We start from the raw sequence: 23,582 nt of genomic DNA on the forward strand, positions 1-23,582 counted from the left end.
AGTGTTTTTTTTTTAAGGATAATTTTTAATTGAAGCTTCTTTGTTTTTTCTAGATTGCAAACTCTTGATAAGAAGAGGTCTGTATTTTTTTCTTCATTTATAATAAGCATTCACTAAAAGTTTATAAAACTAGTAGGGGTACTTTCAGATGTGATTTTTTTTTGTAAAATCATTCATTAGCAATGCTTTTTCTAAGTTATATATGCATAGATAAAATAACACCAATTAGAATTTCTGTTCATATTTCATACAGTAGCAGGTAAATATTCTCCAGGCCTATAGGGAACAACAACAAAAGAAGCTTATCTAGAAAAAAGAAATAAGGGCCAGTTTTTTGTTCATTTGATTTTTTATGAGTGATTGTGGGTTTTATGATTAGTCTTTTACTGTTTCTCCTAACAGAAGGCTTAGTATCTTGAGTTAACATTTTAAAACTATAAACTGCTTTATTTTATTTATTTTTATTTATAAGTGCTCCGCCTACATGTATGCCTGCATGCCAGAAGAGGGTATAAGATCTCATTCCAGATGGTTATGAGTTACCATGTGGTTGCTGGGAATTGAATTGAAGAACTTTGGGAGAACAACCAGCACACTTAACCACTAAACCCTTTTTTCTTTTACTTTACTACTGTGCCTTTAAACAAATTTTTGGAGAGCTGGTTTAAAAGTCTGTCTTTATCAGCAAAATGTGGTTAGGTTCAACCTGCTTGTCTTGTTTTGTTTTATTTTCCTTTGTGACAGATCTCACTATGTACCTTTGACTGGCCTGTTAACTTACTATGTAGATCATGCTGGTCTTGACCTCACAGAATACACCTGAAGAGATGGTTCCAGTGGTTAACCACTGACTGTTCTTGTAGACAGCCAAGGTTCAATTTTCAGCACCTACTGTCTTCTGCATGCATTAGGCACACATGTGGTGCATATACATACATGCAGACAAAACACTCATATATACAAGATAAATTTAAATTTTGTAGATTGCATACATTATCTTTAAGCTCTGGATACTAAGCCCATCCCATTCCCTATTCACCACATTGTTGAGAATCAATTGAAAGACTCCACATTCTTGTTTCCACAGGATTAGAGTAAGCCTGGGTAGTGGTATTCACCTGTCATTCTTTAATCTAGTGTTTAATGTTCCTTCATAGGAGTTGAGCATATTAGATTTAAATTTAAAAGTTTTAATGTTCCAGAATCTGATGCTTTTAAGCTCTGATAACACCACAAATGGAAAATTCCATACCTGATGAAATTTACACTCAAATTTATAAAGTTTATATGGGTTACACTCAGTGCACAGGTTCATTAAAATGCTGCATATCCATAAAACCACCTTCAGTCAGTATGTATATGATATATATGGAACATAAATTAGTTTTATGTTTAAATTTGGATTCATCTTTAAGATGCTTCATTTTATTTGTGTGTATGTAAAAACTTTGTAATCCAGAACATTTTCTTCCCAGCATTTCAGATAGAGATACTCAGCCTGTGAATTCATTCTCTGAGAAAAAAAAGTATTACATATTTTGATTTTTTTTTTGATTTTTCGAGACAGGGTTTCTCGGTAGTTTTTGGTTCCTGCCCTGGAACTAGCTCTTGTAGACCAGGCTGGCCTCGAACTCACAGAGATCCCCCTGCCTCTGCCTCCCGAGTGCTAGGATTAAAGGCGTGCGCCACCACCGCCCGGCATATTTTGATTTTTTTTAATTATGTTTTTCATTTATATTTTATGTGTATGAATTTTTGCTTGCATGTATGTATGTACACCATGTATGTGCCAGGTGTCTGTGGAGGCCAGAAGAGGGTGTCTGACTCCTTGGAACTGCAGTTAAAGACAGTTGTGAATTGCCCTAAGGGTACTGGGAACTGAACCTGGGTTATCTGCAAGATCAGCAAATGCTCTTAATTGCCAAGCCATTTCTCCAGCCAAAATGTGTTTGAGATGTGTGTGGGAGTGGGGTGGGGGGACATGCATTCCCCAATATGTATGTGTAAGTCGGAGGACAACTTTACATACTGAGCCATGTCCTAGGCTCTTACATTTTGATTTTAAAAATAGAAATCTTTCATAAACTTAATTAAATTTAGTTTGTATATACATTTACATAAAGATGATCTGTAGGCTTAGTATCAGTGATTTTTCTAATTACTAAGTGATTTTACAGTAAGTTCATAGTTAGAGGTTTAATGAAAAAGTTGATCAAAAACAGGGACATAGTGAGTAAGCCACCTTTTTTGATGTTTAATATTCTAACAGATACAGGATCTTGCAACAGAATTTTCAGTTCTTACTTAAATTTTATGGAAAATGACTCATAACCTTTTATATAGTTAGCAGAACTTTGAAGAAGAAATTCTTATCTTAGTTTATAAGTCTATAGAGACTCCATTTATTGGTAAAATAAATAGAATCTATAATTCAAATTAGATAAACAGGATCTTCAAACAATCTGATTCATCTTTAGTTTTTAAAATTTTGATTTAAGATTTTTTTTTTGTTTGCTCTGTTTCTTTGTTTGTTTTTCAAGACAGGGTTTCTCTGTGTGTTCCTGGCTACCCTGAAACTCATTTTGTAGATCAGACTGGCCTCAAACTCACAGAGATCTCCTGCCTCTGCTCCCAAATGCTGGGTACAAAGGACCATGTACTGCCCAGCTAAGATTTTTTTTTTCAATTTGTAGAGTATGTGATTTACAAGGCTATATAGTACTGTTAATGCTTGTAATAAAAGAGAACATTCTCATTACACTTCATCTTCAAGTCCCAGATTCAGAATCACCCACGTTATTGCTTAGCTATTTCTTACAATTATTTTCCATTTCCAATGGTTATATCACTGCTGACTTTTTTAGTGTATAGCATTATATACTGTTAGCCTGTGTGGAAAAGATTTAGTTCTATTGAAACTATTTCCACAGGTAGAAAAGTTATGTGTTCTACTTCTGTCTTGGTTTTGACTTCTGCTTTATATTTTGTTTTGTTTTGGGGTTTTTGTTTTGTTTTGTTTTGTTTTTGGATTTTTTTGAGATAGGGTCTCACTGTGCAACCCTGACTGTCCTGGGACTCAGTAGGTAGATCAGACTGACCTTGAGAGAGATTCACCTGCTGTAGTAATTAGGGCGGCGGGGCTGCATCCCCAGCACCCCGGCAGCCTGGCTAGCTTATGCTCCGAAATAACAACACACAAACTGTATTCATTTAAACACTGGTTGGCCCTTTAGCTCTAGCCCTTACAGGCTAATTCTCACATCCCGATCAATCCATCTCTAATAATCTGTGAACACCGGTCTTACCGGGAAAGGTTCAGCATGTCTAACCTGGCAGCTTGCTTCATCGTGTGCGTCTTCCTGGGAGAGTGGAGCATGGCATCTCTCTGAGGCGTCTGCTCCCGAGAGGAGAGCTGTGGAGTCTGAGCTCTCTTCCTCTTCCTCCCAGCGTTCTGTTCTGTTTACTCCTCCCACCTATCTTCTAACCAATGAGGGCCAAGCAGTTTCTTTTTATTTAACCAATGTCCTTCCTCCATCAACCTGCCTTTGCCTCCTTTGTGCCATCAGTTTTAGATTGTTTTGACTGATTTTTAAAAATATATTTATTAATTTTTTGAGAATTTCATGCAATGTAATTTGATTATATTTAACCCCCATTCTTCTCTCTCTAACTGCTCAGTTTTGACCTCTGTTACCTTCTCTCTCATGTATGTGTCCTCTTTCTCTTTTCAGAATAATCTGCTGAGTCCAGTTTGTGCTGCTTATATACTACTGTGTATGTCAATAACCAGTGGAGAAACCTACCAGTTAGTAATATTGTGTTAGTGTTTTAACAAATGAAGATCAGAGTGCAGAGCTAATCCACTAAGAGCCAGGCAGTGGTGGCACACACCTTTAATCCCAGGACTCGAGAGACAGAGACAGAGGGATCTCTGTTAGTTCAAGGCCACTGTGGGCTATGCGAAATTGATCTAGTCTGTAAGAGAAACAGAGTTCACACAGAGGTGATCCCAGCACTAGGGAGATGGAGACAGGAGTGATATGGTTGGGTGGAGAGGGGAATATAAGGCTGGAGGAGACAGGAGCTTCTTGCAGTCTAAGGATGAACTCAGGTGCAGTCTGAAGCAGTCAGTCAGAGGACAGGATTGCCCTTTTGGTCTGAGGATTCAGTAGAGGTAAAAGGTCTTTCTAATGGCTGACTGCTCTGCTTCTCTGATCTCTCAGCTTTCACACTCCCCCCCCACCATACCTGACTCCAGGTTTTTATTAAGAACCATTAGAATTCGAGCTACATACCAGGGGCCGCACTCTTAAAGAAACGTGACTCTTCCTCCCTAAGGAGCCATCACCTGTCCATAGCTCATCAGTTACGCATGGGACTTGTGAATCCTTTCTCCTCCGTTTTAGCATGTTAACTGGTTTAATCTGGTGTGGGTCTGTCTTAATGCCAGCATCTGTTCATGAGTGTGATGTTCCTGTCATGTCCCGAAGACAGTGTTTTGGTTCCCTGACGCCTGGCTCTTACAGCCCCTCTTCCAACCCCTCTGGGGTGTGATATAGTTGGCCTTATTATGACTGTGCAGTCCATTGCCACATATTTGCTTTAATTTGACTAATTTTGAGTTCCTGTGTTTACCATCATCCACTGTATATCTCTAATGAGATCTGATAGCAGTACTAATCTGTGTGCAGAGAGAGATGGGTTTATATAGTCTATCCATTTAGCAGAATAATTGTAGGTTCATTCCTGGGGTCTTTGAGCTTCCTAACCATGGGTCCTTGACCAAATTGGCATTACCAGGTATGGTAGGTAGGGTTTCTCTTACTGTGAAAAGACACCATGATCATGACAACTCCTATTAAGGAAAACATTTCCTTGGGGTTGGCTTGCAGTTTCAGAGGTTTATACCATCATGACAGGACATGGCAGCATGTAGGCAGCCATGGTGCTGGAGAAGGAGCTGAGAGTTCTATGTCTTGATCTGCAGGAAGCAGAAGCAACTGTGTGTCACACTGAGTATAGTTTGAACAAAGGAGACCTCAAAGCCCATCTCCACAGTGACATACTTCCTCCCGTAAGGCCAGTCCTAATAGTGTCACTGCCTATAAGGGGCTGTTTTCTTTCAACCCACCGCACCAGGCATTCATTTTCTCCTGTGAAGCAGACTTTAAAAAACCCAACCGGAAAGTGATTAGTTATCCCCATAACATTTGTACCACTTATTGCACCTGTAAGCATAGCTTACCATAATGATTATTAATCTAGCTCTCAGGGTTCTCAGCTGGCTGAGACTGTTGACTTTTTTACCCAGCAGCCAAGCAGTCAACATAATACCTTCCAGTACTATGAAAGCCAGCAGGGAAGAAGCTTGCTTTATTTTTTTTTTCAGATGCATTAATTATGTATAGTGTTATGCCTGCAGGCCTGAAGAGGGCACCAGATCTCATTACAGATAGTTGTGAGTCACCATGTTGTTGTTGGAAATAGAACTCAGGTCCTCTGGAAGAACAACAGGCAGTGCTTTTGACCCCTGTGCCATCTCTCCAACCTGGGAAGAAGCTTTCTCTTCTTTCACCATGTCCTGTGACCTATATATGTGGTGTCTTCAGCAATAGGGTCTTTCCATTATATCCTAGTTAGGCAACCGAGAGCAATGTCAGTAGACTGTATTGCTTTGACAGTCTCTAGGATACCTCTGAGCAACTACTTGAGGGAAGGTAACATACCTGGCACTGGCTTTTTATTTGGCAGTGTATGGCTTTGCAGAAAAGCAGAATTGCCTGTGTATGGGTAACTAACTAAATGCTTATAAAATGAGTTTCCATATGGCTTTTTAAAATATCCTTAGTGCTAGTTATATATAGTGTATACCACTTGACAATCTATTCCTGACTTTTTAATTAGCTTCCTCCATTCTCTTGGTCAAAGGTTTAACATATTCTATAACCTTCTCTTTCTTAGTGTGTTGTTTCTTCATGACAATGCTTAAACGTATTTTTGTTGCGGGAAATGTGGGATAACTAAACATTGAATCGTGGGTGCTTTGATCCTGGCTATTGGCCCTTGTTTAAGGGTTTTCTGACAACGTGTCTGAAAAGTATATGGATTCTGCAAGCCCTTTAGGGCCTGAACTGCTAAGGCACAGATGAATCTATCAGTCTAGGAATGTATTCTTTCCTTTTTTTTTTTTTTATAATCAAGTTGAAACCTCTCACAGATTGGTATCTTTATAAAAGGAAGAAGCCAGTTTCTACCAGCATACTACTACTGCCATTACCATGTAGTAAAAACAAAATTCTTCAAAAATTATAAACTTATTTTAGAGGAAATAGCTTTTTGTTTGTTCTGTTTTGTCTTTTGAAGCATAGTATCATGAAATTAAAAAAGTTCAATATATTTGTGTTTGCTCCTTACCTGTATATAGCATGTATTTAGAAGTCAGAGGACAACTTTTGGGAACTGATTCTTTCTTTGCATCCTAGAGGTCAAATTCAAGTCATCAGCCTTGGCAATAAGTAGCTTTCCCACTGAGCCATCTTGCTAGCCCTCAACAGCCGAATTTTCTTAATGATATTTAACATTGTTTGGATGTACTAATGGAAGTATCTATAATAACCTTATTTAATGAACTAAGTCTATAAAATAGCTGGTTGCATTTTAATATAAGTGAGATAACAATGTGCGTTCTTAGCCAAAACCATAAAATAGGGTTATTCTGTAAAAGAAAAAAAAAAACTGATATTTGTCTATTTGTCAGTGTGGTTTTTTCTTTCTTTCTTTCTTTCTTTTTATTTATTATTTATTTATTTATTATTTTATTTTATTTTTTTTTTTTTTGAGACAGGGTTTCTCTGTAGCTTTGGTGCCTGTTCTGGAACTAGCTTTTGTACACCAGGCTGGCTTCGAACTCACAAAGATTTTCCTACCTCTGCCTCCCGAGCGCTAGGATTAAAGGCGTGTGCCACCAGCCTGGCTTCAGTGTGGTTTTCTTACAGTGTATTTATCTTAGAAGATTATAGTTGCTGAAACACAGAATTCTTCCTGCCTGTGTTTTGGTATTCTCTGACTGCATTCTACATGCTCCTTTTTCCTGGTCTCTTGTGATCATTATTTCATTTGGTTCTTGTAACCTTTGTCTTTCTGTATCTGGTTTATTACTCTTACATATGGTTTCCAGTTCTGCTCATATTGATAATAACAAAAATTATTTCTTTAATGGATGAGTAATATGCCATTGTTGATATGTTATTGCATTTTCCTTATCCATTTATCTGTGGTCGGTATCTTGGCTCATTTTATATATTGGCTAGTAATATAATTTCTTTTTTGTGTTTGTGGTGTGTATACATGTGTCTGAGGCATGTGTTCATGTATGTGCAGTTGCATATGAGTGTAGAGACCTGAGCTCAGCATCTGATGTCTTCCTCTATCATTCTTATTTTTTTCAGACAGGGTCTCTCTCTAAACCTGTAGCTCACTACTTGCCACAACAGTCTAATCAGCGAGCTTCTGGGGTCCACCTGTCTTTATCACTTTATACGCCCCCACACACACAACAGTCTAATCAGTGAGCTTCTGGGGTCCACCTGTCTTTATCACTTTATACCCCCCCGACACACAACAGTCTAATCAGTGAGCTTCTGGGGTCCACCTGTCTTTATCACTTTATACCCCCCCCCCCACATACACACAACAGTCTAATCAGTGAGCTTCTGGGGTCCACCTGTCTTTATCACTTTATCCCCCCCCACACACACACACAAGTACTGGGCTCACACTTGCGCACCGCTGTGCCCAGCTTTTCATGGGTGCTGGGATCTGAACTCATAACCTCATGTTTATGCATTAGGCACTTTACCAGTGGAGCTATCTGTCCGTCCCCTATGATTTCTTTATAGTTCTGTTTTTTTTATCTAATAAATCTCCATGTAACACTGACAAGAACATAATGTTTTGCTTAAATTATTATTATTATTATTAACTATTGTAATCTATTCTTTTTTCTGAGTCAGTGTTTCTCATATTCCAGATTGGTCTCATAGTTTTATTATAGCTAAGAATGGCCCTGAGCACTCAGTTTTTGGGATCAAACCCAGAGCTTCTTACATGTTAGACACTCCACAAACTCTTTACACTCCCAGCCCCATTACTGTAATCTTAAAGAAATGAAATGATGTGGTTAAAATATAAACATTTTTATAGTTTTTAAATGAAGTCAATATATAGAAATAACTACAGTCAAAATTCACTGTGTTTTATTACCTAAAGTAGATATACATAAGTTAAAATGTTTCACCCTAGAGATGGTGTTAGTGAAAAGTCTCCATCCATAAAACTGAGGATACAGAGGAATATGTATTTCCTTATGGGGATTGAGTTACAACATACTTTTAATGGGGCAATTAGTAGTGATGTGAAAAATGAAAGCAGTTGTCTCATTACGGAAGATAAATATCACTTTAAATTTCAGTGTTTTAAGCTACTGTCTTTAAGTAATAGTAGTATAATTTAAATTTTGTTTAGGCTTCGGGAGCAAGAAAAAAAAGAAGCAGAAGAAGCTTGCCAAAAGGAAATAGAAGAATGGGAAAGAAAACTCCTTGCTCAAGCAGCTCCAGCCTGTATGGAGAACATGTGGGAAATTCCAGCCATTGGGCATTTCCTTTGTTTAGCCCAACAGATTCTAAACTTGCCAGAAATTGTCTTTTATGAACTGGAACGCTGTCTTCTGATGCCTCAGTGTAATGCCTTTCTGTCCAAAATAATGACTTCTTTACTAAGTCCTCCTCACCGCAGACCGACCTTACATCGAAGACCTACTTTGCCTTACAGGACTTGGGAAGCAGTGCTGAGGCAGAAAGTACAGCAGTGGTATACTGCTGTGGGACAGACTGAAAACCCTGATAACTGCGCTGAAAAACTTGGCCTTTGTCCTCAGTTTTTTAAAGTTCTTGGAGAAGTGAATCCATTGGAAGAAAAACCTTTTCACGAGCTACCTTTCTACCAGAAAGTGTGGTTACTTAAAGGACTCTGTGACTTTGTGTATGAGACACAGAAGGAAGTTCAGGATGCAGTGCTTGGGCAGCCCATTCATGAGTGTAGGGAGGTCATCCTTGGCTACGACTATCTGGAGAACGCTTATGTGCACTTTCCACAGTTCTGTGGTGCAGATGTACGGATTTATAAACAAAGACCCTTTCAGGCCCCAGAATTTCCAGTTCCACCCATTAAAGTAAAAAGAGTACCTCGAATTAAACTGGAGAAATTGAAGTGTGACTACATTAGTACAAGGAATGGAGAACATAGATGTAATAGAGAAAGTCTGCCCTCGGTCTTCAAGAAAGAGCAGGAAATTGATTTTGATCCAGCCTGTCGTCCTACTAAAATGAACTTTGATAATTATGACGGTTCTGTTGAGATGGAAGTAAAACCCAACTGTGACGTTAAAGTCCACAGACCCTGTGAAATTGAAAAAACTGATAGTTGTAAAGAAAATTTGGAGAAACCCAGAAGTCCAGGAGAAGTTACTGGCTTTGGAGAGCCACTCAGTCCAGGTGAAATAAGGTTTATAGAAAATCAGGGAAAATATGGTGAAACTTCCAGAATAAAGACAGAACCCAGTCCCTTAAAAGAAAATGCTCTGAAATCTTGCCAAATTCATATAAATGGAAGTCACATTGATCATCAGGACATAAACTGCCACAAAGTTGTAAGAGATATATTGTTAGAGCAATCGTTGCAGAGCCACAAAAAACTCAAACTAACTAAAATGAGGGCAAAAAAGAAGAAAAAGAAAAAAAAGAAATTGAAAGATGTTTTGAATGAAAATTTGCAAAGAAAGCGTGAAGGTCTTCATTCTCTTGCCTTCAAGTCTTACAAACCTGAGATCCAAAATAAGTTATTGATCATTAAAAAGAAAGGCAAACACAAGAAGCACAAGTCTGGTAAGCTGACCTAATGGGCAAGACCTACATTTAAGTGTCTTTACATTTTTCTTTTTGATTTATGCATCATGAACTCTGATTGATGGAATGAAATGCATGTGTGTACTTACTTGCGTGTATGTAGGGGTCAAGTTTTATTTCACATGATTTAAAAAAACCCAGGGCAGGAAAGATTTTTACATACTAACAAAAAATAACTAGTATAATACATTTGAATGAATTTTCAATTACATATTTGAATATTATATTCCTATATTTTCCCCTGTAATGATGTGTCTCATCACTTATCTTAAGTGATTTTTTTTTTCTTCCAAGCTAAGGACAGCACAAGTATAGCAGCTCATTTCTTTATCTAGAGAAATAGGATTATTTACTGGGTCTGAACTTATTCTCCATATTACATATTTTTAGCACTTGTTTTCAGTATATATTTTCATATCTAAAAAACTGAACCTAGCAGTTATGTCAACTAATAAAACACCAGATATAAAGCATATACTTATAAAAGGGTTTGTAAGCCGGTAGTGGTGACTCACACCTTTAATCCTAGCACTAGGGAGGTAGAGACAGGCAGGTCCCTGTGATTTCTCAGAGCTGTAAGGCAGAGAAACTCAAAAAGAATTTTTAAGTGTATTTTTTGCCCAATTTAAATACCCTATATGCTTGTCAGCAGCCTTTTTGAACAACAAAAGTTATGTGCTGGTTCATTGCTCCTAACCCTTTCTTTTCCTTTTTCCTTTTCTTTTTCATTTTTCTTTCTTTCTTTCTTTCTTTCTTTTTTTTTTTTTGGATTCTGTTGCTTTTGCTTTTTCTGTTTCTTGCTCAGTTTATGCCTCATTTACCACAGGATAGGTGAGACAAAAAACATGGTCAGTTTTATTAGCCTTTATAAAAAATTGCTTGATGGAACTAAAAAATAAGAATTGCTTACTAAAATGAGTTGTGGTTCCAGTCATCGTTGTGGGTTCCATTTTTATGTCTTCCAATAGCAGCATAGTTAATGAAATTGGCAGAAATTTGCTACTGAGTCGTCAAATGAGGGAGTGAGTTTTTAGTTGCTTAAATCATTAAATAGGGCCAGAGAGATGATTGAGCAGGTAAAAGCTCTTGCCACCAAGCCTGATGACCTGAGTTCTAGCTAGTACACACATGTACACATGGTGTGTGTGGGGGGAGGGGGGGTTAGATAACACACAATGAATATGTTTTTAAAGTAGAAGTGTAATGTTTCCTACCAAAACCAGGCCTAGTGTGTTTGACTAAAACTTCCAAAGTGATCCATATTGACCTAACGTTTTTTTAAAATACTTTTAAAGTTTTTTTTTTAATTTATTTAACTTTATGTGCATTGGTACAAAGGTGTTGGACCCCCTGGAGCTAGAGTTATAGACAGTTGTGAGCTGCCATGTGGGTGCTGGGAATTGAACCTGGATCCTCTGGGAGAGCGGCCAGAGCTCTTAACCCCTAAGCTGTCTCTCCAGCCCCGTGTGATGGTCTTCATTCTCTTGCTTTCAGGTATCACAAACCTTAGATGTAATGATATTGCATCAGATGCTATAAAGTAAAATCTTGGTTTCAGGCCACTTCTTCTATAAATTTTTATTAGGTGTTGAGCGAGCAGGGTCTTTTAAAAGTTGAGTTTCCATCATGTTTGAGTCCAGTACTTCCTTTTTATATTTTTTAGAAATTGAGCTCTGTAGTCATAGTTTGACAAGGTTTCCTCTTAATACATCTTAGTATAAGTTCATGGAGCATTCTGGGAAACTCTTACCACATTTGTTTTGAAATTTGGAAATGTACATATTTTAAAGGAATATTATGATATATCTAGTGCTTACTAAATAGCATTGCTAGTAGAGCTTGTGGGTGGCTATATATAACAGTTCAGTGCTGAATTTGTTAAGCATATAAATTTTTTTAAATTTTTAGTTTTCAGAGCCTTTTCAACTTAAAATTTTAGATAAATGATTTGGGTCCCATGTATTAAGAATTCTGGAAGACTTCAAAGGAACAAAAACTTTGTTTTGATTAATATAGTATTCTCTTTAAGTTTACTTTAAAAACAACTTTTCAAGCAATGGTTAGCTCATGTGCTTTATAGAGCATACTCTGGAATAAGTGATGTCATTCATGACTGATTTATGAACTTACAGTAGAGTGGACTAAATTCCTCATGTAGTTATCTAGTCCACAATGTGTACAGGCTTTAAATTTTTAGGTATTTCTGAATTTTAGTTAATTGTGATGGGAGATGATATTTTTAAATAGAAGGTACAAAGGTAAATCAATTCCAATGATTTGATAATTTTAGTGCACTGTGATCTAGTTTTGTAACTTTTAAGCATTTTGTTTGCCTTTTAGACTTGGGTTTTATTTCTGTTTTATAGATTGTAGTTTCATTTTTTTCGTCATTTATGCCTTTTACCCTTGTCATTTAAGGTGAGTTAGTGAGATTTACCGAGAATAGACTAAAAATAATTCTTTTTTATTTTCATTTTTTTACTTTGTCGATTTTTTAAAATTTTATTTTACATTCCAATCACAGTTTTCCTTCTCCCCCCCCCCCCCCACAATCCCTCCTCCAGCTCAGCTCCCATCTACTCCTCCCAATGGGTAAGGACTCACATAGGAAGTCAACAAAGTCTGGCACATTAAGTTGGAGCAGGACCGGGTCCCTCCCCCACTGCATTAAGGCTGAGCATGGTATCCCACCATAGGGAATGGGCTCTATTGAGCCAGCTCATGCACCAGGGATAGATCCTGGTCCTACTGCCAGGGGCCCTTCAGATAGTCCAAGCTTCACCACTGTCTCCCACATACTAAGGGCCTAGTTCGGTCCCATGGAGGCTCCACAGCTGTCAGTCTAGAGTTCGTGATTTTCTCTGAGCTTAATTTAGCTATCTGTAGATTTCTCCATCATGAGCCTCACCTCCCTTGCTCATATATTTCTTCCTCCCTCTCTTTGACTGGACACCTGGAGCTCTTGATCTCTGCATCTCATTCCATCAGTCATTGGATGAAGGCTTTGTTATGATAGTTGGGGTATTCACCTATCTGATTACAGGGGAAGGCCAGTTTGGGTATTTTATTATTTTCTGAGAATTTAATATATGATTATGTATAAAATATGTACATCATTTCCACTCTACACTTTCTCAGCTACAGCTCTTCACTAATCCCTAAGAAACTATGGTCATCAAGATGGCCCAGTTGAGTAAAGAAAGGTTCTTGCTGCCAGGCTTGATGTTCTGAGGTCATTCCTGGGACCCCTAGGGTAGAAAGAAAAAAGCAACTCCTACACGTTGTCCTTTGACTTAATATCTCTCTCTCTCTCTCTCTCTCTCTCTCTCTCTCTCCCTCTCCAACAACAACAAAAAAGTGTGTGTGTGTAATTTTTTTTCCTTTAGAGACAGGGTCTTACTGTATAGCTCTGGCTAGCCTGGAACTCTATATAAGACCAGACAAGCCTTGAGCTCAAAGGGATCCAGACCTACCTCTGTCTTACGAGTACTAGAATTAAAGGCATGCCTGACTAATTAAAAAAGAAAGGGAAAATTAAGTTTAAAATTGATAAGTATATGAGTTTGTGGAGGTGGCTCAGCTATTGAGAGTGTTTGCTGCTCTTTCAGAGGACCTGAGTTCAGTCCCTAGCTCTCACAAGGCGGCTCACAGCCATCTGTAACTCTTCTTCCAGGGGATCTGACACTCTTCTGGCCTCTGCTGGCTATAGGCATACATGTGGTGCACATACATACATGCAGACAAACACTTATAAGAGTATATAAATCTTTAAAAAAAACTTGATAAATCGCCTTCTCAATTTAATAAGACCACACAACAAAAAGAGGAAGCAAACGGAAAACTCAGTGTATGCCATGGGAAGATTTCATAAAGAATGAAGAACTTTGAAGAATAATTAGGCTTGAATATGTAAACAGTGATTAATATCATAAGTAAAGCATACTTATAATTAAGTGATTTTTTAAAAAGCACAATAAAAATCTTTGAAGTAAAAGTTGAGGTGTTTGAATCTATTCAAGAGTATGCCATTTGGGAAAAACCTTTTTCTAGGAATATGATGCCAGCTTAAATAATTGGATCATGATCCCAGGAGCAAATGAACGAGCTGTATATGAGATGTGTCCAATATATGAAAAGCAGTTAGTTTATAGAAAATAACAGAAATAACATAATTCGTAATATTTGGTTACTCATAAGGCTATATTTGTGAAAAGTTTGTAGAATTCTATATTGATAGCACCTAGAACCTAACTTTATGTGTCTTCGTGGAAAATATTTTTAGAGTACTAACTAGAGACTGCAAGATTATGTGAGAGTGAAAGAATTCACTGTACATCTTGTCAGTTTATTTTTATTTTTAGTACTTTGCAGTGCTAGAAAAGAAATCCAGGTCTTCGTGCATGCCAGGCATGTGTTCAACCACTAAGTTACATCCTCTCCCTTTTGTTCTTTTCCTCAGGAGAATTAATACTCATCTAACACTAAATGTTAGCCTTTGTACATATTATTTTGTTTAATTATAAAACTCTAAAAATGGATAACTACAGTTAGTCTTATACTTACTTACTTATTTGTTTATTTATTATATGTTTTTGAGGATTTATTTTTATTTTATGTATGTAAGTGTTTTGCCTTCGTTTGTATATGTACATCACTTGGGTCCTGTGCTGGATGAGACCAGAAGAAGTATTGGATCCACTTGAAATGGAGTTGGAGGTGGTTGTAAGCTAATATGTGGGTACTGGGAACTGAACCCTGGTCTTCCACAAGAATAGCAACTGCTCTTAACTCCTGAATCATCTCTCCAGGACCGAGATTTTATAGATATTCTTTAAAATGAGAAACAAGAAGATCTATTTACTTATCCAATGTTACATAGCTAATAAATGGTGGGATTCGAAGAAAAAAAATCTTAAAAGATAATTTGGGTGCCCTAAATAGCCATGAAAAGAAGCTGATAGAGTTTAAATGAAAAGCTGGAAGATGACTGTGAGGAGGAAATTAAACACAAATATGCATGCCATGTAACTTTTCTATTACACAATCTTAGGTCTGGATTATGGTTGGTTTTACAGGGCCAGGTGATTTGGGGCTCTGGGAATAAAAGCCTTGAGTATGCTCAAGCCATGAGAATGCCCTACTGATGGCAGTTAGTATATGTCTTGTCCTGAAACAAAAGCAAATAATCAAATAACTGGAATATGAAGGTGATCTGGCTGTGGCTTCTTTCATTCCATTAGTCAGCCAGAGCTGATCTGCCTTTACCTGGCCAGCCAGCCCAGTGCCCTCTTCTCACAGCTGTTCATGGGTCCCTTGTCAAGCTACCTGCTCAGTGAGTGAGGACAGCTTTTCCCTGAAAGAAAAGAACCCTTCTCAGTTGTAGCTCTAGGTGTCCGTACTTCACTGCTAGCTTCTCCAAATAAACCCAAATAACAGCTGTGTGGTTTTGTACTAACCTATGCTTCTTTTAAAAAGTGTTTAATTTTAAAGGCCTGAAATTTAGCAAACAAGGAGAAAACAAATATCCAGACTATGTTTTGAGGTTGCACAAGGTGTTAAGTAAGAGTGAATGTGCAAATCTTTTAATCCTGATCTAAAAAATGATTACTCTGAAGTCATTCGTAAGCATATTTCATCCCTGTGTAAATCTGAAAGGAAACAACACAGAATTGAAGTGAGGAAAATGTAGCTCATAATATCTGCTCCAGTACATAGCAGCTATAAAGCCTCCTTTGATTTCTGTTTATAGTCTGTTCATTAGTATAAATGAGCTAATATAGACTCTAGTTTGCTAATTTCTAGCAAGATAAATTAGAGTAGCAAATTCATAAAACCTATCATGCTCGTCACTTGCTTCGTAGAAAGAATCAACAAATGGTAACTGATTTTTGTGAACTAGAATTATGTAATGGAGGAACTTGGACTTTGAAGTTAGAATCCCTGGGTGTGGTGCTTACTTACTGGCACTTGAGTAAGTTAACTGATCCTTTTGATCTTTAGTTATCTCTAGCATCTCGAATAAAATATTGGTTTCAACAGTTTTGAAAATTAAATAAAATAATTTATATAAAATCATTTTAGTATATGCCAAATATTATATGACAATATCCCAGTAAATATTAGTCCTCTTATTACCATTATAAACATTAGTCCTTTTGTGTCTGTGGTAAATAGTATAAATTAAATCAGGAATGATCATACCCGCCTATAATCCCAAGTGCTACAGAGGCTGAGGCCAGAGGATCTCAAGTTCAAGGACAACCTGTACAATTTACCAAGACCCTATCTCAAAATAAAAAAAAAAAAGTTGGACATATAACCCAGTGATAGAATATTGTTCAAGAAAGCATGGTACTCTTAGGTTCAATTCCCAGTACTGAAAAAAAGTACTAATTACTTAAAATCATTTCAGTGTGGTCTTCAGTACAAAATGGACTGAAATAGATGCACATAATAGTTAAGATGTGACTTGCCTCTCTTTTTCCCTACCACTACACTATTAAAATTTCTGGTGAAAAGTGGGATTCTAGTATTTGAGGATCACTTCTTGGAAGCTGTGCATTGTGTATCGTAAGTAATATATTTTCTGTCATCAGTGGGGAAAACATTTGGTATGATGCCCTGATGGGTGTCACATCAGTGGACTTACTGTAAAAAAAATAATAATAACATCAAGAAACATGGATATAAAAACAAAAGTGATTCTGTTACACAGAGAAACCCTGTCTCGAAAAGCCAAAGAGAGAGAGAGAGAGAGAGAGAGAGAGAGAGAGAGAGAGAGAAACAAAAGCTATGAAGAAGAAACAATGTGGGGGGAGGGTTGGGGGAAGCAGGGCCTAGTGAGATGGCACATCATATCAATTAAAGATACTTGCTCCCAAGCCTGATAGCCTGAGTTCAGTCCCCAGAACCTATATTGTGGACGGAGAGAACCTTTCACAAGCTGTGTAGCACACGGATAAAAACTCAAGAGACAGAAATTGGGGTTCAAACCAAAACAGAAAAGCACAGCAGCCAAGCCCCTAGAAAAGTCTTACCTCTACCAAGACTGGGTGACCGTAAACTAAAACAGACTAAGCCTCTCTCTCTACTCCCATTTTATATTCCCTCTAGTGCTGGGATTAAAGGTGTGAGCCACCACCACCTGGTTTTGTTTCTGCATTGATCTTGTGTAGCCAAGGGTGGCCTTGAAATCACAGAGAAACCACTTGCCTCGCCTCTGTCTTCCAAATCCTGGGATCTGTCACATTACCTGACCTCTAATGACTTTGGCTTTGCCTCTGGTCTTCAGGCAAGATTTATTGATCAAAATACAAATAACATGCCACGAGAAAGAGTCATTTCTGCTTGAATATTGCTCATTTAACAGCTCACTCACTTCTCTAGTTTCCTAGATTTAGTGCTGTCATAGGTGACAGTGTAAGCACAGAAGCAAGTAATGGTGATGAGAAAGATGTATGTTGGGTAATTATATACTCATTTAATTAAAGTAAGAGTTAAGTTAACAGCAGATTGTTGCTTATTTAAACCAAACACTGAAATCTGTATGAATATAAGCACCTCAAAATTCACATAGTTATTCATAGTATACATACATTTTGAGTCAAATGTTAGGAATTGTCCAATTATAATTTTGTGATTTCATTGAAAGGGAATACAGAAAAATAGCAATTTTATTATAATTAGAAATTATTTTACTTGGACTTAGTAAAATGTTGCAACAAAATTAACATCTTTCATGTGAAATCTTATCAGTTTAAAAAATTGTTTAGAGAAGGATATTAGAATTATGTAATTTTATTTTCTCTTCTGAAAAAGTTAATGTTAAGTTGATTTTAGCCTAGAAATAATTGTGAATCAAAATTAACAGAGGATTGCAGATGTAGCTCTGAGGTAGAGCACTTGCCTAACTTGCCCAAGGCTTTGGATTTCATCTCCAGCATATACCGAAAATTTAACAGAAACATTTTCATGCTCTTAGAAATTGTGAGCTTCTAGAAGAAACGATCTCCATTTAATAATTCCTTGATGTCCTCATAAACTAGTGCACTATATATATATATATATATATATATATCATTTGTTGAAAATTAAGTAAATATGTTTATTTTTCATTTTTTATTCCATATATGCATGTTTTGCCTTTATATTTGTCTGTACACCATGTGCGTGCAGAGCCTGTGAAGGCCAGAAGAAAATGATCTCATGGAACTAGAGTTATAAGCCACCATCTGTGGTTGCTAGAAATGGAACCTAAGGCCTCTGGAAGAGCAGCCAGTACTTTTAGAACCCTGGAGCTATTTCTCCAGCCTACAATTAAATAAATTTATTATCTGATAATTCCACATGAGAGCAAAATGTGATAGTTCACACATGTAATACCAGTTCTTGGGGGCCTGTGGGAAGAGAATTTTTGTGAGGTTGAGCCCAGGCAGCCTTGGTTACTGTGTAAGATCCTCAACATTAAAACAAAATAAGGAAAAATTTAGTATATTCCTTGCCAAAAGTGCATTTATGTATGTTTTACTTTGAGACATTAAATGCAAAGAAGTAGAATATCAGGTGTATTCTAGAAGTTTGATTCCTTAAGAATGAGGTTTAATTTCTCTCATGAAGTTTTCTGAGTGCCCAAAGTACTAATTGAACATTAAAGGGATATGTTAATTACACTTTCTAAAAAACTGGCTATCAAATACTACCCAAAGCAACTCCCTAAACACAGAGCTAAAGGAACGCAGGCATCCTTATGTTACTAAGGGATTTCCGCTTTTGATTGAGAAGTCCATAATCTTTAGATAAAATGCTTACCCAGATTCCTGACTGCAAAAGTCATCGTTTAGGTAAGACTCTTTTCAGTCTCTTGTAAGTTGTGAATGAAGATTTTAATTGAGCAGTAGTTTTGTTTGTGGCTTTCATGCCTACTCCTCTTAATAAACTCTAATGTTTTTATATCACCTTGAGCAGTGTAGTAGTTCTGGTTCTTACATAAAGAGGCAGGGTTATGTATCTGTTACGGTGGTTACAATTTAATATTTGCTTTCACTGAGGCTTGTTTGATTCATTATTTTCGTTTGACTTACTAGCAACCATCTATTAGTTACTGTTTAACTTTCAAGGCTCTATGTAATTTGGTTTCTGTTAATGAGGTGCTGTAAACAGCATTATGAAGTCTTTCTCTTTTAATCTTGAAAGGAAAAAAATCCATATCTAAAAAGGCAATCACAAAGAAGAGGAAAACTGTCACAAAGTCACCTGCTGCACCGGAATTTCAGGTAATGTTTCAACATTGTCACAAGTTCTTCTGTTTCATTTTTTTCTTCAGTGTCATTCCTTGAGAGAATGGCCGAATTTCCAGAAACTACAAGGTGTATACTTTTAATGACTTTTTCACAGTGTGCTTTGCTTTAAAGTACAGATGTAGGCAAAAGTGTAATTTTTTTTATCTCTTTGTCTTACAAACCTTGGTATTTTTAGTTTCCAACCTATACTAACTTTTGTAGATGTGGTTTAATGGAAATGTGTGTATACATTTCTTTCTTCTTTATGTCTATGCATATTCCTCAGTATGTGTAAACAAATATATAAATGAAAGTCTTCTAAGGAAAAAAAATCATGATTTATACACAGTAATGTTATTCTGCCAAGCCATTCTTACGTATTTAGCCAAAATGGAAGTGGTGAACTGATTTACATGAATATAGGTATTTTAACTCTTAGCTTCAGAGAGAATATTCAGTAAAGGCTAAATATAAGTCTTTAAACATTTTTGCAAAATAAAATTTGCTGCCATATGTGAAGTGCTAATATTGAAAATAAGCAACGTCATCGTGAGGGAGAATGCTTTTATTTTCTATTTATCCGGTAAGTTTTTCTTCAGCAAATGACACTGTCTTTACAAGTTTTTCTTTGTAGTATTGTGGCCATTTCCAAAATTGTAAACTCATAAAATAAAAGTGATATATTTGAATTTGTAGTCTCAAATAGGTATAAAAATAAAGGGACAAGAAAAATACTGTGTGACAGTATCATACATCTATTTTCAGTAAAAATCGTATTGGGGAAAGTTAAAAATTGATAAAAATCAGATACCTTTAAATAGTAAAAGAAAAAATATATATAATAGACTACTTTAATAACATTGTTATGATAAATTATATTCTTTAGAATTTTTTTACATAACCTTTATGTTATTCAGTAAAATATAATTTACTGTTTGGTTGGAGGCCATCCTGCCCAATTCATTACTTGTAGCATGTAATGGTATGATATTATATTTTTATGCTTCCGCTAGTAGTCATGCTAGCTTTTGTTATTTCTCTCATTCATTTTTTCCTCAAATTTTTTACTATAAAATTCTATATAGCTTAGAACAGAATGGTCCAATTTTAGTATTTTTCTTGTTTCTATATTAATGAATAGACTTTTGTATGGAATAGTAACACAGACCACATAAATATTGTGCTTTGTACAGGTGCGGGTGGTGTTAGTGATTTATGAAATCAACGTAGTGGATTGCATGAGCAGTGTTTCTTTTTAAGTTATCAATATTAAAAAAATTATATCACATGTATTCAGTGTGTTACATACAATACCATGAATATGTATAGTTGAATATATATATATATATATATTGTTTTATTAAACTTTGGTTTTAGTTTCCTCTGTGTGTATGCGTGTTGACATGCATGGTGAAATGTATTTTTGACTCTGGCTCATGGAAAAAAGTTGGAAAACATTGTTGTGAGTGTTAGTTATTGACTATTTGCTTATCACTCAGAAATTTAAGGTCAAAAGTACATGTTTTGTTAGATTGAACGGTTCAAAATAAATAAAGTCCCTTTCCTGGTTCTTAAGGCATGGGGTAGAGGAGAGTGCTCTCTCTTGCGCTCTCGCTCTCTCTCTCTCTCTCTCTCTCTCTCTCTCTCTGTGTGTGTGTGTGTGTAGCTATCTTTTTGGTGAGTTTGTAAGGTAGCTCTCTTTTCTAGTTTGCAGTGTGAATGCTGTGTTGTGATTCATGAAGAGAAACTGAACTGTCTTCTAAATAGAGATGGAAGGGAATGGAGCAGTAGCTTAGCTATGAGGAGCTTCTGCTATACCTGCGGAGGAACCAGCTTTGGTTCCTAGCATCTTCATGGTGGCTCACAACTATATGTACCTCTAGTTCCTGGGGACCCAACATCCTCTTCTAGCCTCCAAGGACAGTAGGCATATGTGTGGTGTACATACATACATGTAGGCAAACATTCATATGCATAAAATAAAAATGGGTTAATTTTAAAATACCAACTATTATCTAATAAAGAAGTGAATTTTTTTCTTCCCAATGTACTGGCAGTATATTTAGCACCTTGTTTATTTTTTTGTTTATGTATTGAACATAAAAATACTTTGTAAAAATAAATAAGATTTTAATAGTAGCCATTCTAAACTAAAATATCCATTCTTATTACTGAAAATAAAACTCTGATGCATATATATAAAATCACTTTTATAAAACCAGGCATATTTACTAAAAGGCTGATCTTTGATTGCTAAAAAAATATGCTTAGAGAGAAACAATTTAAAGAACTAAATTTTTTAAATCTTAATGAACTAAAAAAAAAGTAAAGCCTGTTTTGACTTCAGTTTCTTTGACAGTGTTTTTGTTGACTTGTTAAGTGCTAGAAGTTAAATTTGCCTCCCTTAGTTGCTTCATGAGAATTCATGTTTATTATGTATACCATAAAACTCCATGTCAGAAAATATCTTGCCATTTGGATTTAGAGTATGCACTAGGGACACTGAAGTGATGGCTTTGGTTTCATTTTGTGTGTGTATTGTAAAGAAACTAAGTATCTATGTTACTATACCCTTGGTTCTTTAAGTTTATAAAGTATTAAAATAATCTGATGCCTTTATTAAAAGTGAAGATTCTTCATCTTCTCCACAGACATTAAGTGAGTAGTGGGTATCAGTGATACCCACTGTGATACTGTAGTTAAAACATGTGGATCTTAACTACTTGAATTTGAATACTAAACCTACCACCTGACTATTCTGTCACCTTAGGTAAGTTAGTCAGCCTCTGAATCAAGTTCTTCATTGCACAGAGGAGTGATAACATTCTTAGAGTCATTGTGAGGATTAATTTCATAGTTTACTTTTCTAGCTGTTCTTTTTATTTTTCAAATAGGCATAGATTTCTGTTGGAAAATGCTGCATTTTAATTAGGACAATTAAGTTAGAGGTTTACTTAATTGCATCTATTGTACTAAGTGATAAATGACTTTAGCACTTTTCTCACTATTTATGACATTGAAATAAGCCTTGAGTTTGCTCTCATTAAAATAGTGCTTGACGGAAAATAATAAGAATTTTAAAGTGAAAAACCAAATAACAACATCTGACCGCAGAGCAAAAACTCAGACTTGCTTACTCTAGTGTCCCGATTAGTACACAGTGACATGGCAGCAGAATTAAAAAAGAAGAAAAAATAAAAGAGTTTTTTTTTTTAATTTCAGATGGTTATAACTTTGATGGTTTTATATCAGATTTAACAGTTATGCTTTTATAAATTAATTTTTTCTTTATTTTGTAACATAAAGACTCTTAGACTCAAAAGTAAATGTCAGTTTTCCTGTTAAAATTGATTCTTGCCCCCCTGAGAACATTTTTTTTTCAGTATTTTAGAGCTGTAATTGTATATCAGTTCTCTTTTTTGTGCTTAATTAAGTTAGAAAGTATTTTTAAACTTGATGTGTCTAGTTCCATTAAGCCACATTTGTAAAAGGAGAGGCTGGAAAGACAGTTCATTAGCTAAGAATACTCAGTGCTCTTCCAGGGATTCGAGTTCAGTTCCCAGCACACGTATCAGGCAGCTCACAAACTGCTGACTGCCAGTAACGTTAGCTCTAGAGGATCCAGTGCCTCTGACCTCTGCAGTTACCTGTGCTTGGCGTGCACAGACACAGACAGATACACTCATACACACAGTTAATAATAATCAAAATAATTTCTTAAAGTGCTAGTAAGTAGGGGTTGGAGAAAGGCTCAGCAATTAACAGCACTTGCTGTTCTTCCAGCGGATACAGGTTCTGTTCTCAGCACCATGTGATTTGGCTCACAAGAGCTTGTAACTCTTTCTGCAAGGGATCTCGTGCCATCTTCTGGCCTTCAGCCACTCACATGCTTGGTATTCACTTAAACAAACATACATAAATAATAACAGATAAAATCTAAAAGTATAAGAATAATTATCGCCGTGTTTCTGTTTTTCACTGGTAATCTCCTATACACACAAACAAACACAAAAGTACTTTTTTGATGAGTGTGTACTTGGCATGTGTTCTATATATGTTATTCATTCTTCAGGTTAATTTGGAAAGCACAGTCCATATGCTAAGACTTACACAATTTTGTTTACAAACATAAAACTTTTAACTAATATCCCAGGAAAAAAAAGAATTGTATTTCTCCACCTAGCCAATTTAAGAATAAGAAACCAAGTATTAATTATCTTAATAAAACAAATTGGAACTAAAATTAAAATCAGAATTTTTAACTTTACTATGTTATAAGGACCTATAGGTTAAATCATATTTTAATTGCTACCATTTAAAATACATATTTTCAACTTTACTT

At 36.1% G+C, this 23,582-nt stretch overlaps 1 protein-coding gene across 5 annotated transcripts in view; it reads left to right on the plus strand.

Annotated features, from left to right (window-relative positions):
• Kiaa2026 (KIAA2026 ortholog) overlaps positions 1 to 23,582 on the plus strand; it is an 80,384-nt gene that overhangs the window by 32,801 nt on the left and 24,001 nt on the right. For 3 of the 5 annotated variants that reach the window (XM_041660914.1, XM_041660916.1, XM_041660917.1), the window contains exons 3-5: positions 54 to 77; positions 8,524 to 9,941; positions 19,155 to 19,234. In XM_041660914.1, coding sequence (XP_041516848.1) covers positions 54 to 77; positions 8,524 to 9,941; positions 19,155 to 19,234 — 1,522 coding nt within the window. The remainder of the gene's footprint in view (positions 1 to 53; positions 78 to 8,523; positions 9,942 to 19,154; positions 19,235 to 23,582) is intronic. The other 2 variants (XM_041660915.1, XM_041660918.1) reach the window with 1 other exon arrangement.

Source organism: Microtus oregoni, unplaced genomic scaffold (genome assembly GCF_018167655.1).
Source record: "Microtus oregoni isolate MIOR12 unplaced genomic scaffold, Mior012 000012F_ref0000307, whole genome shotgun sequence".
NCBI lineage: Eukaryota > Metazoa > Chordata > Mammalia > Rodentia > Cricetidae > Microtus > Microtus oregoni.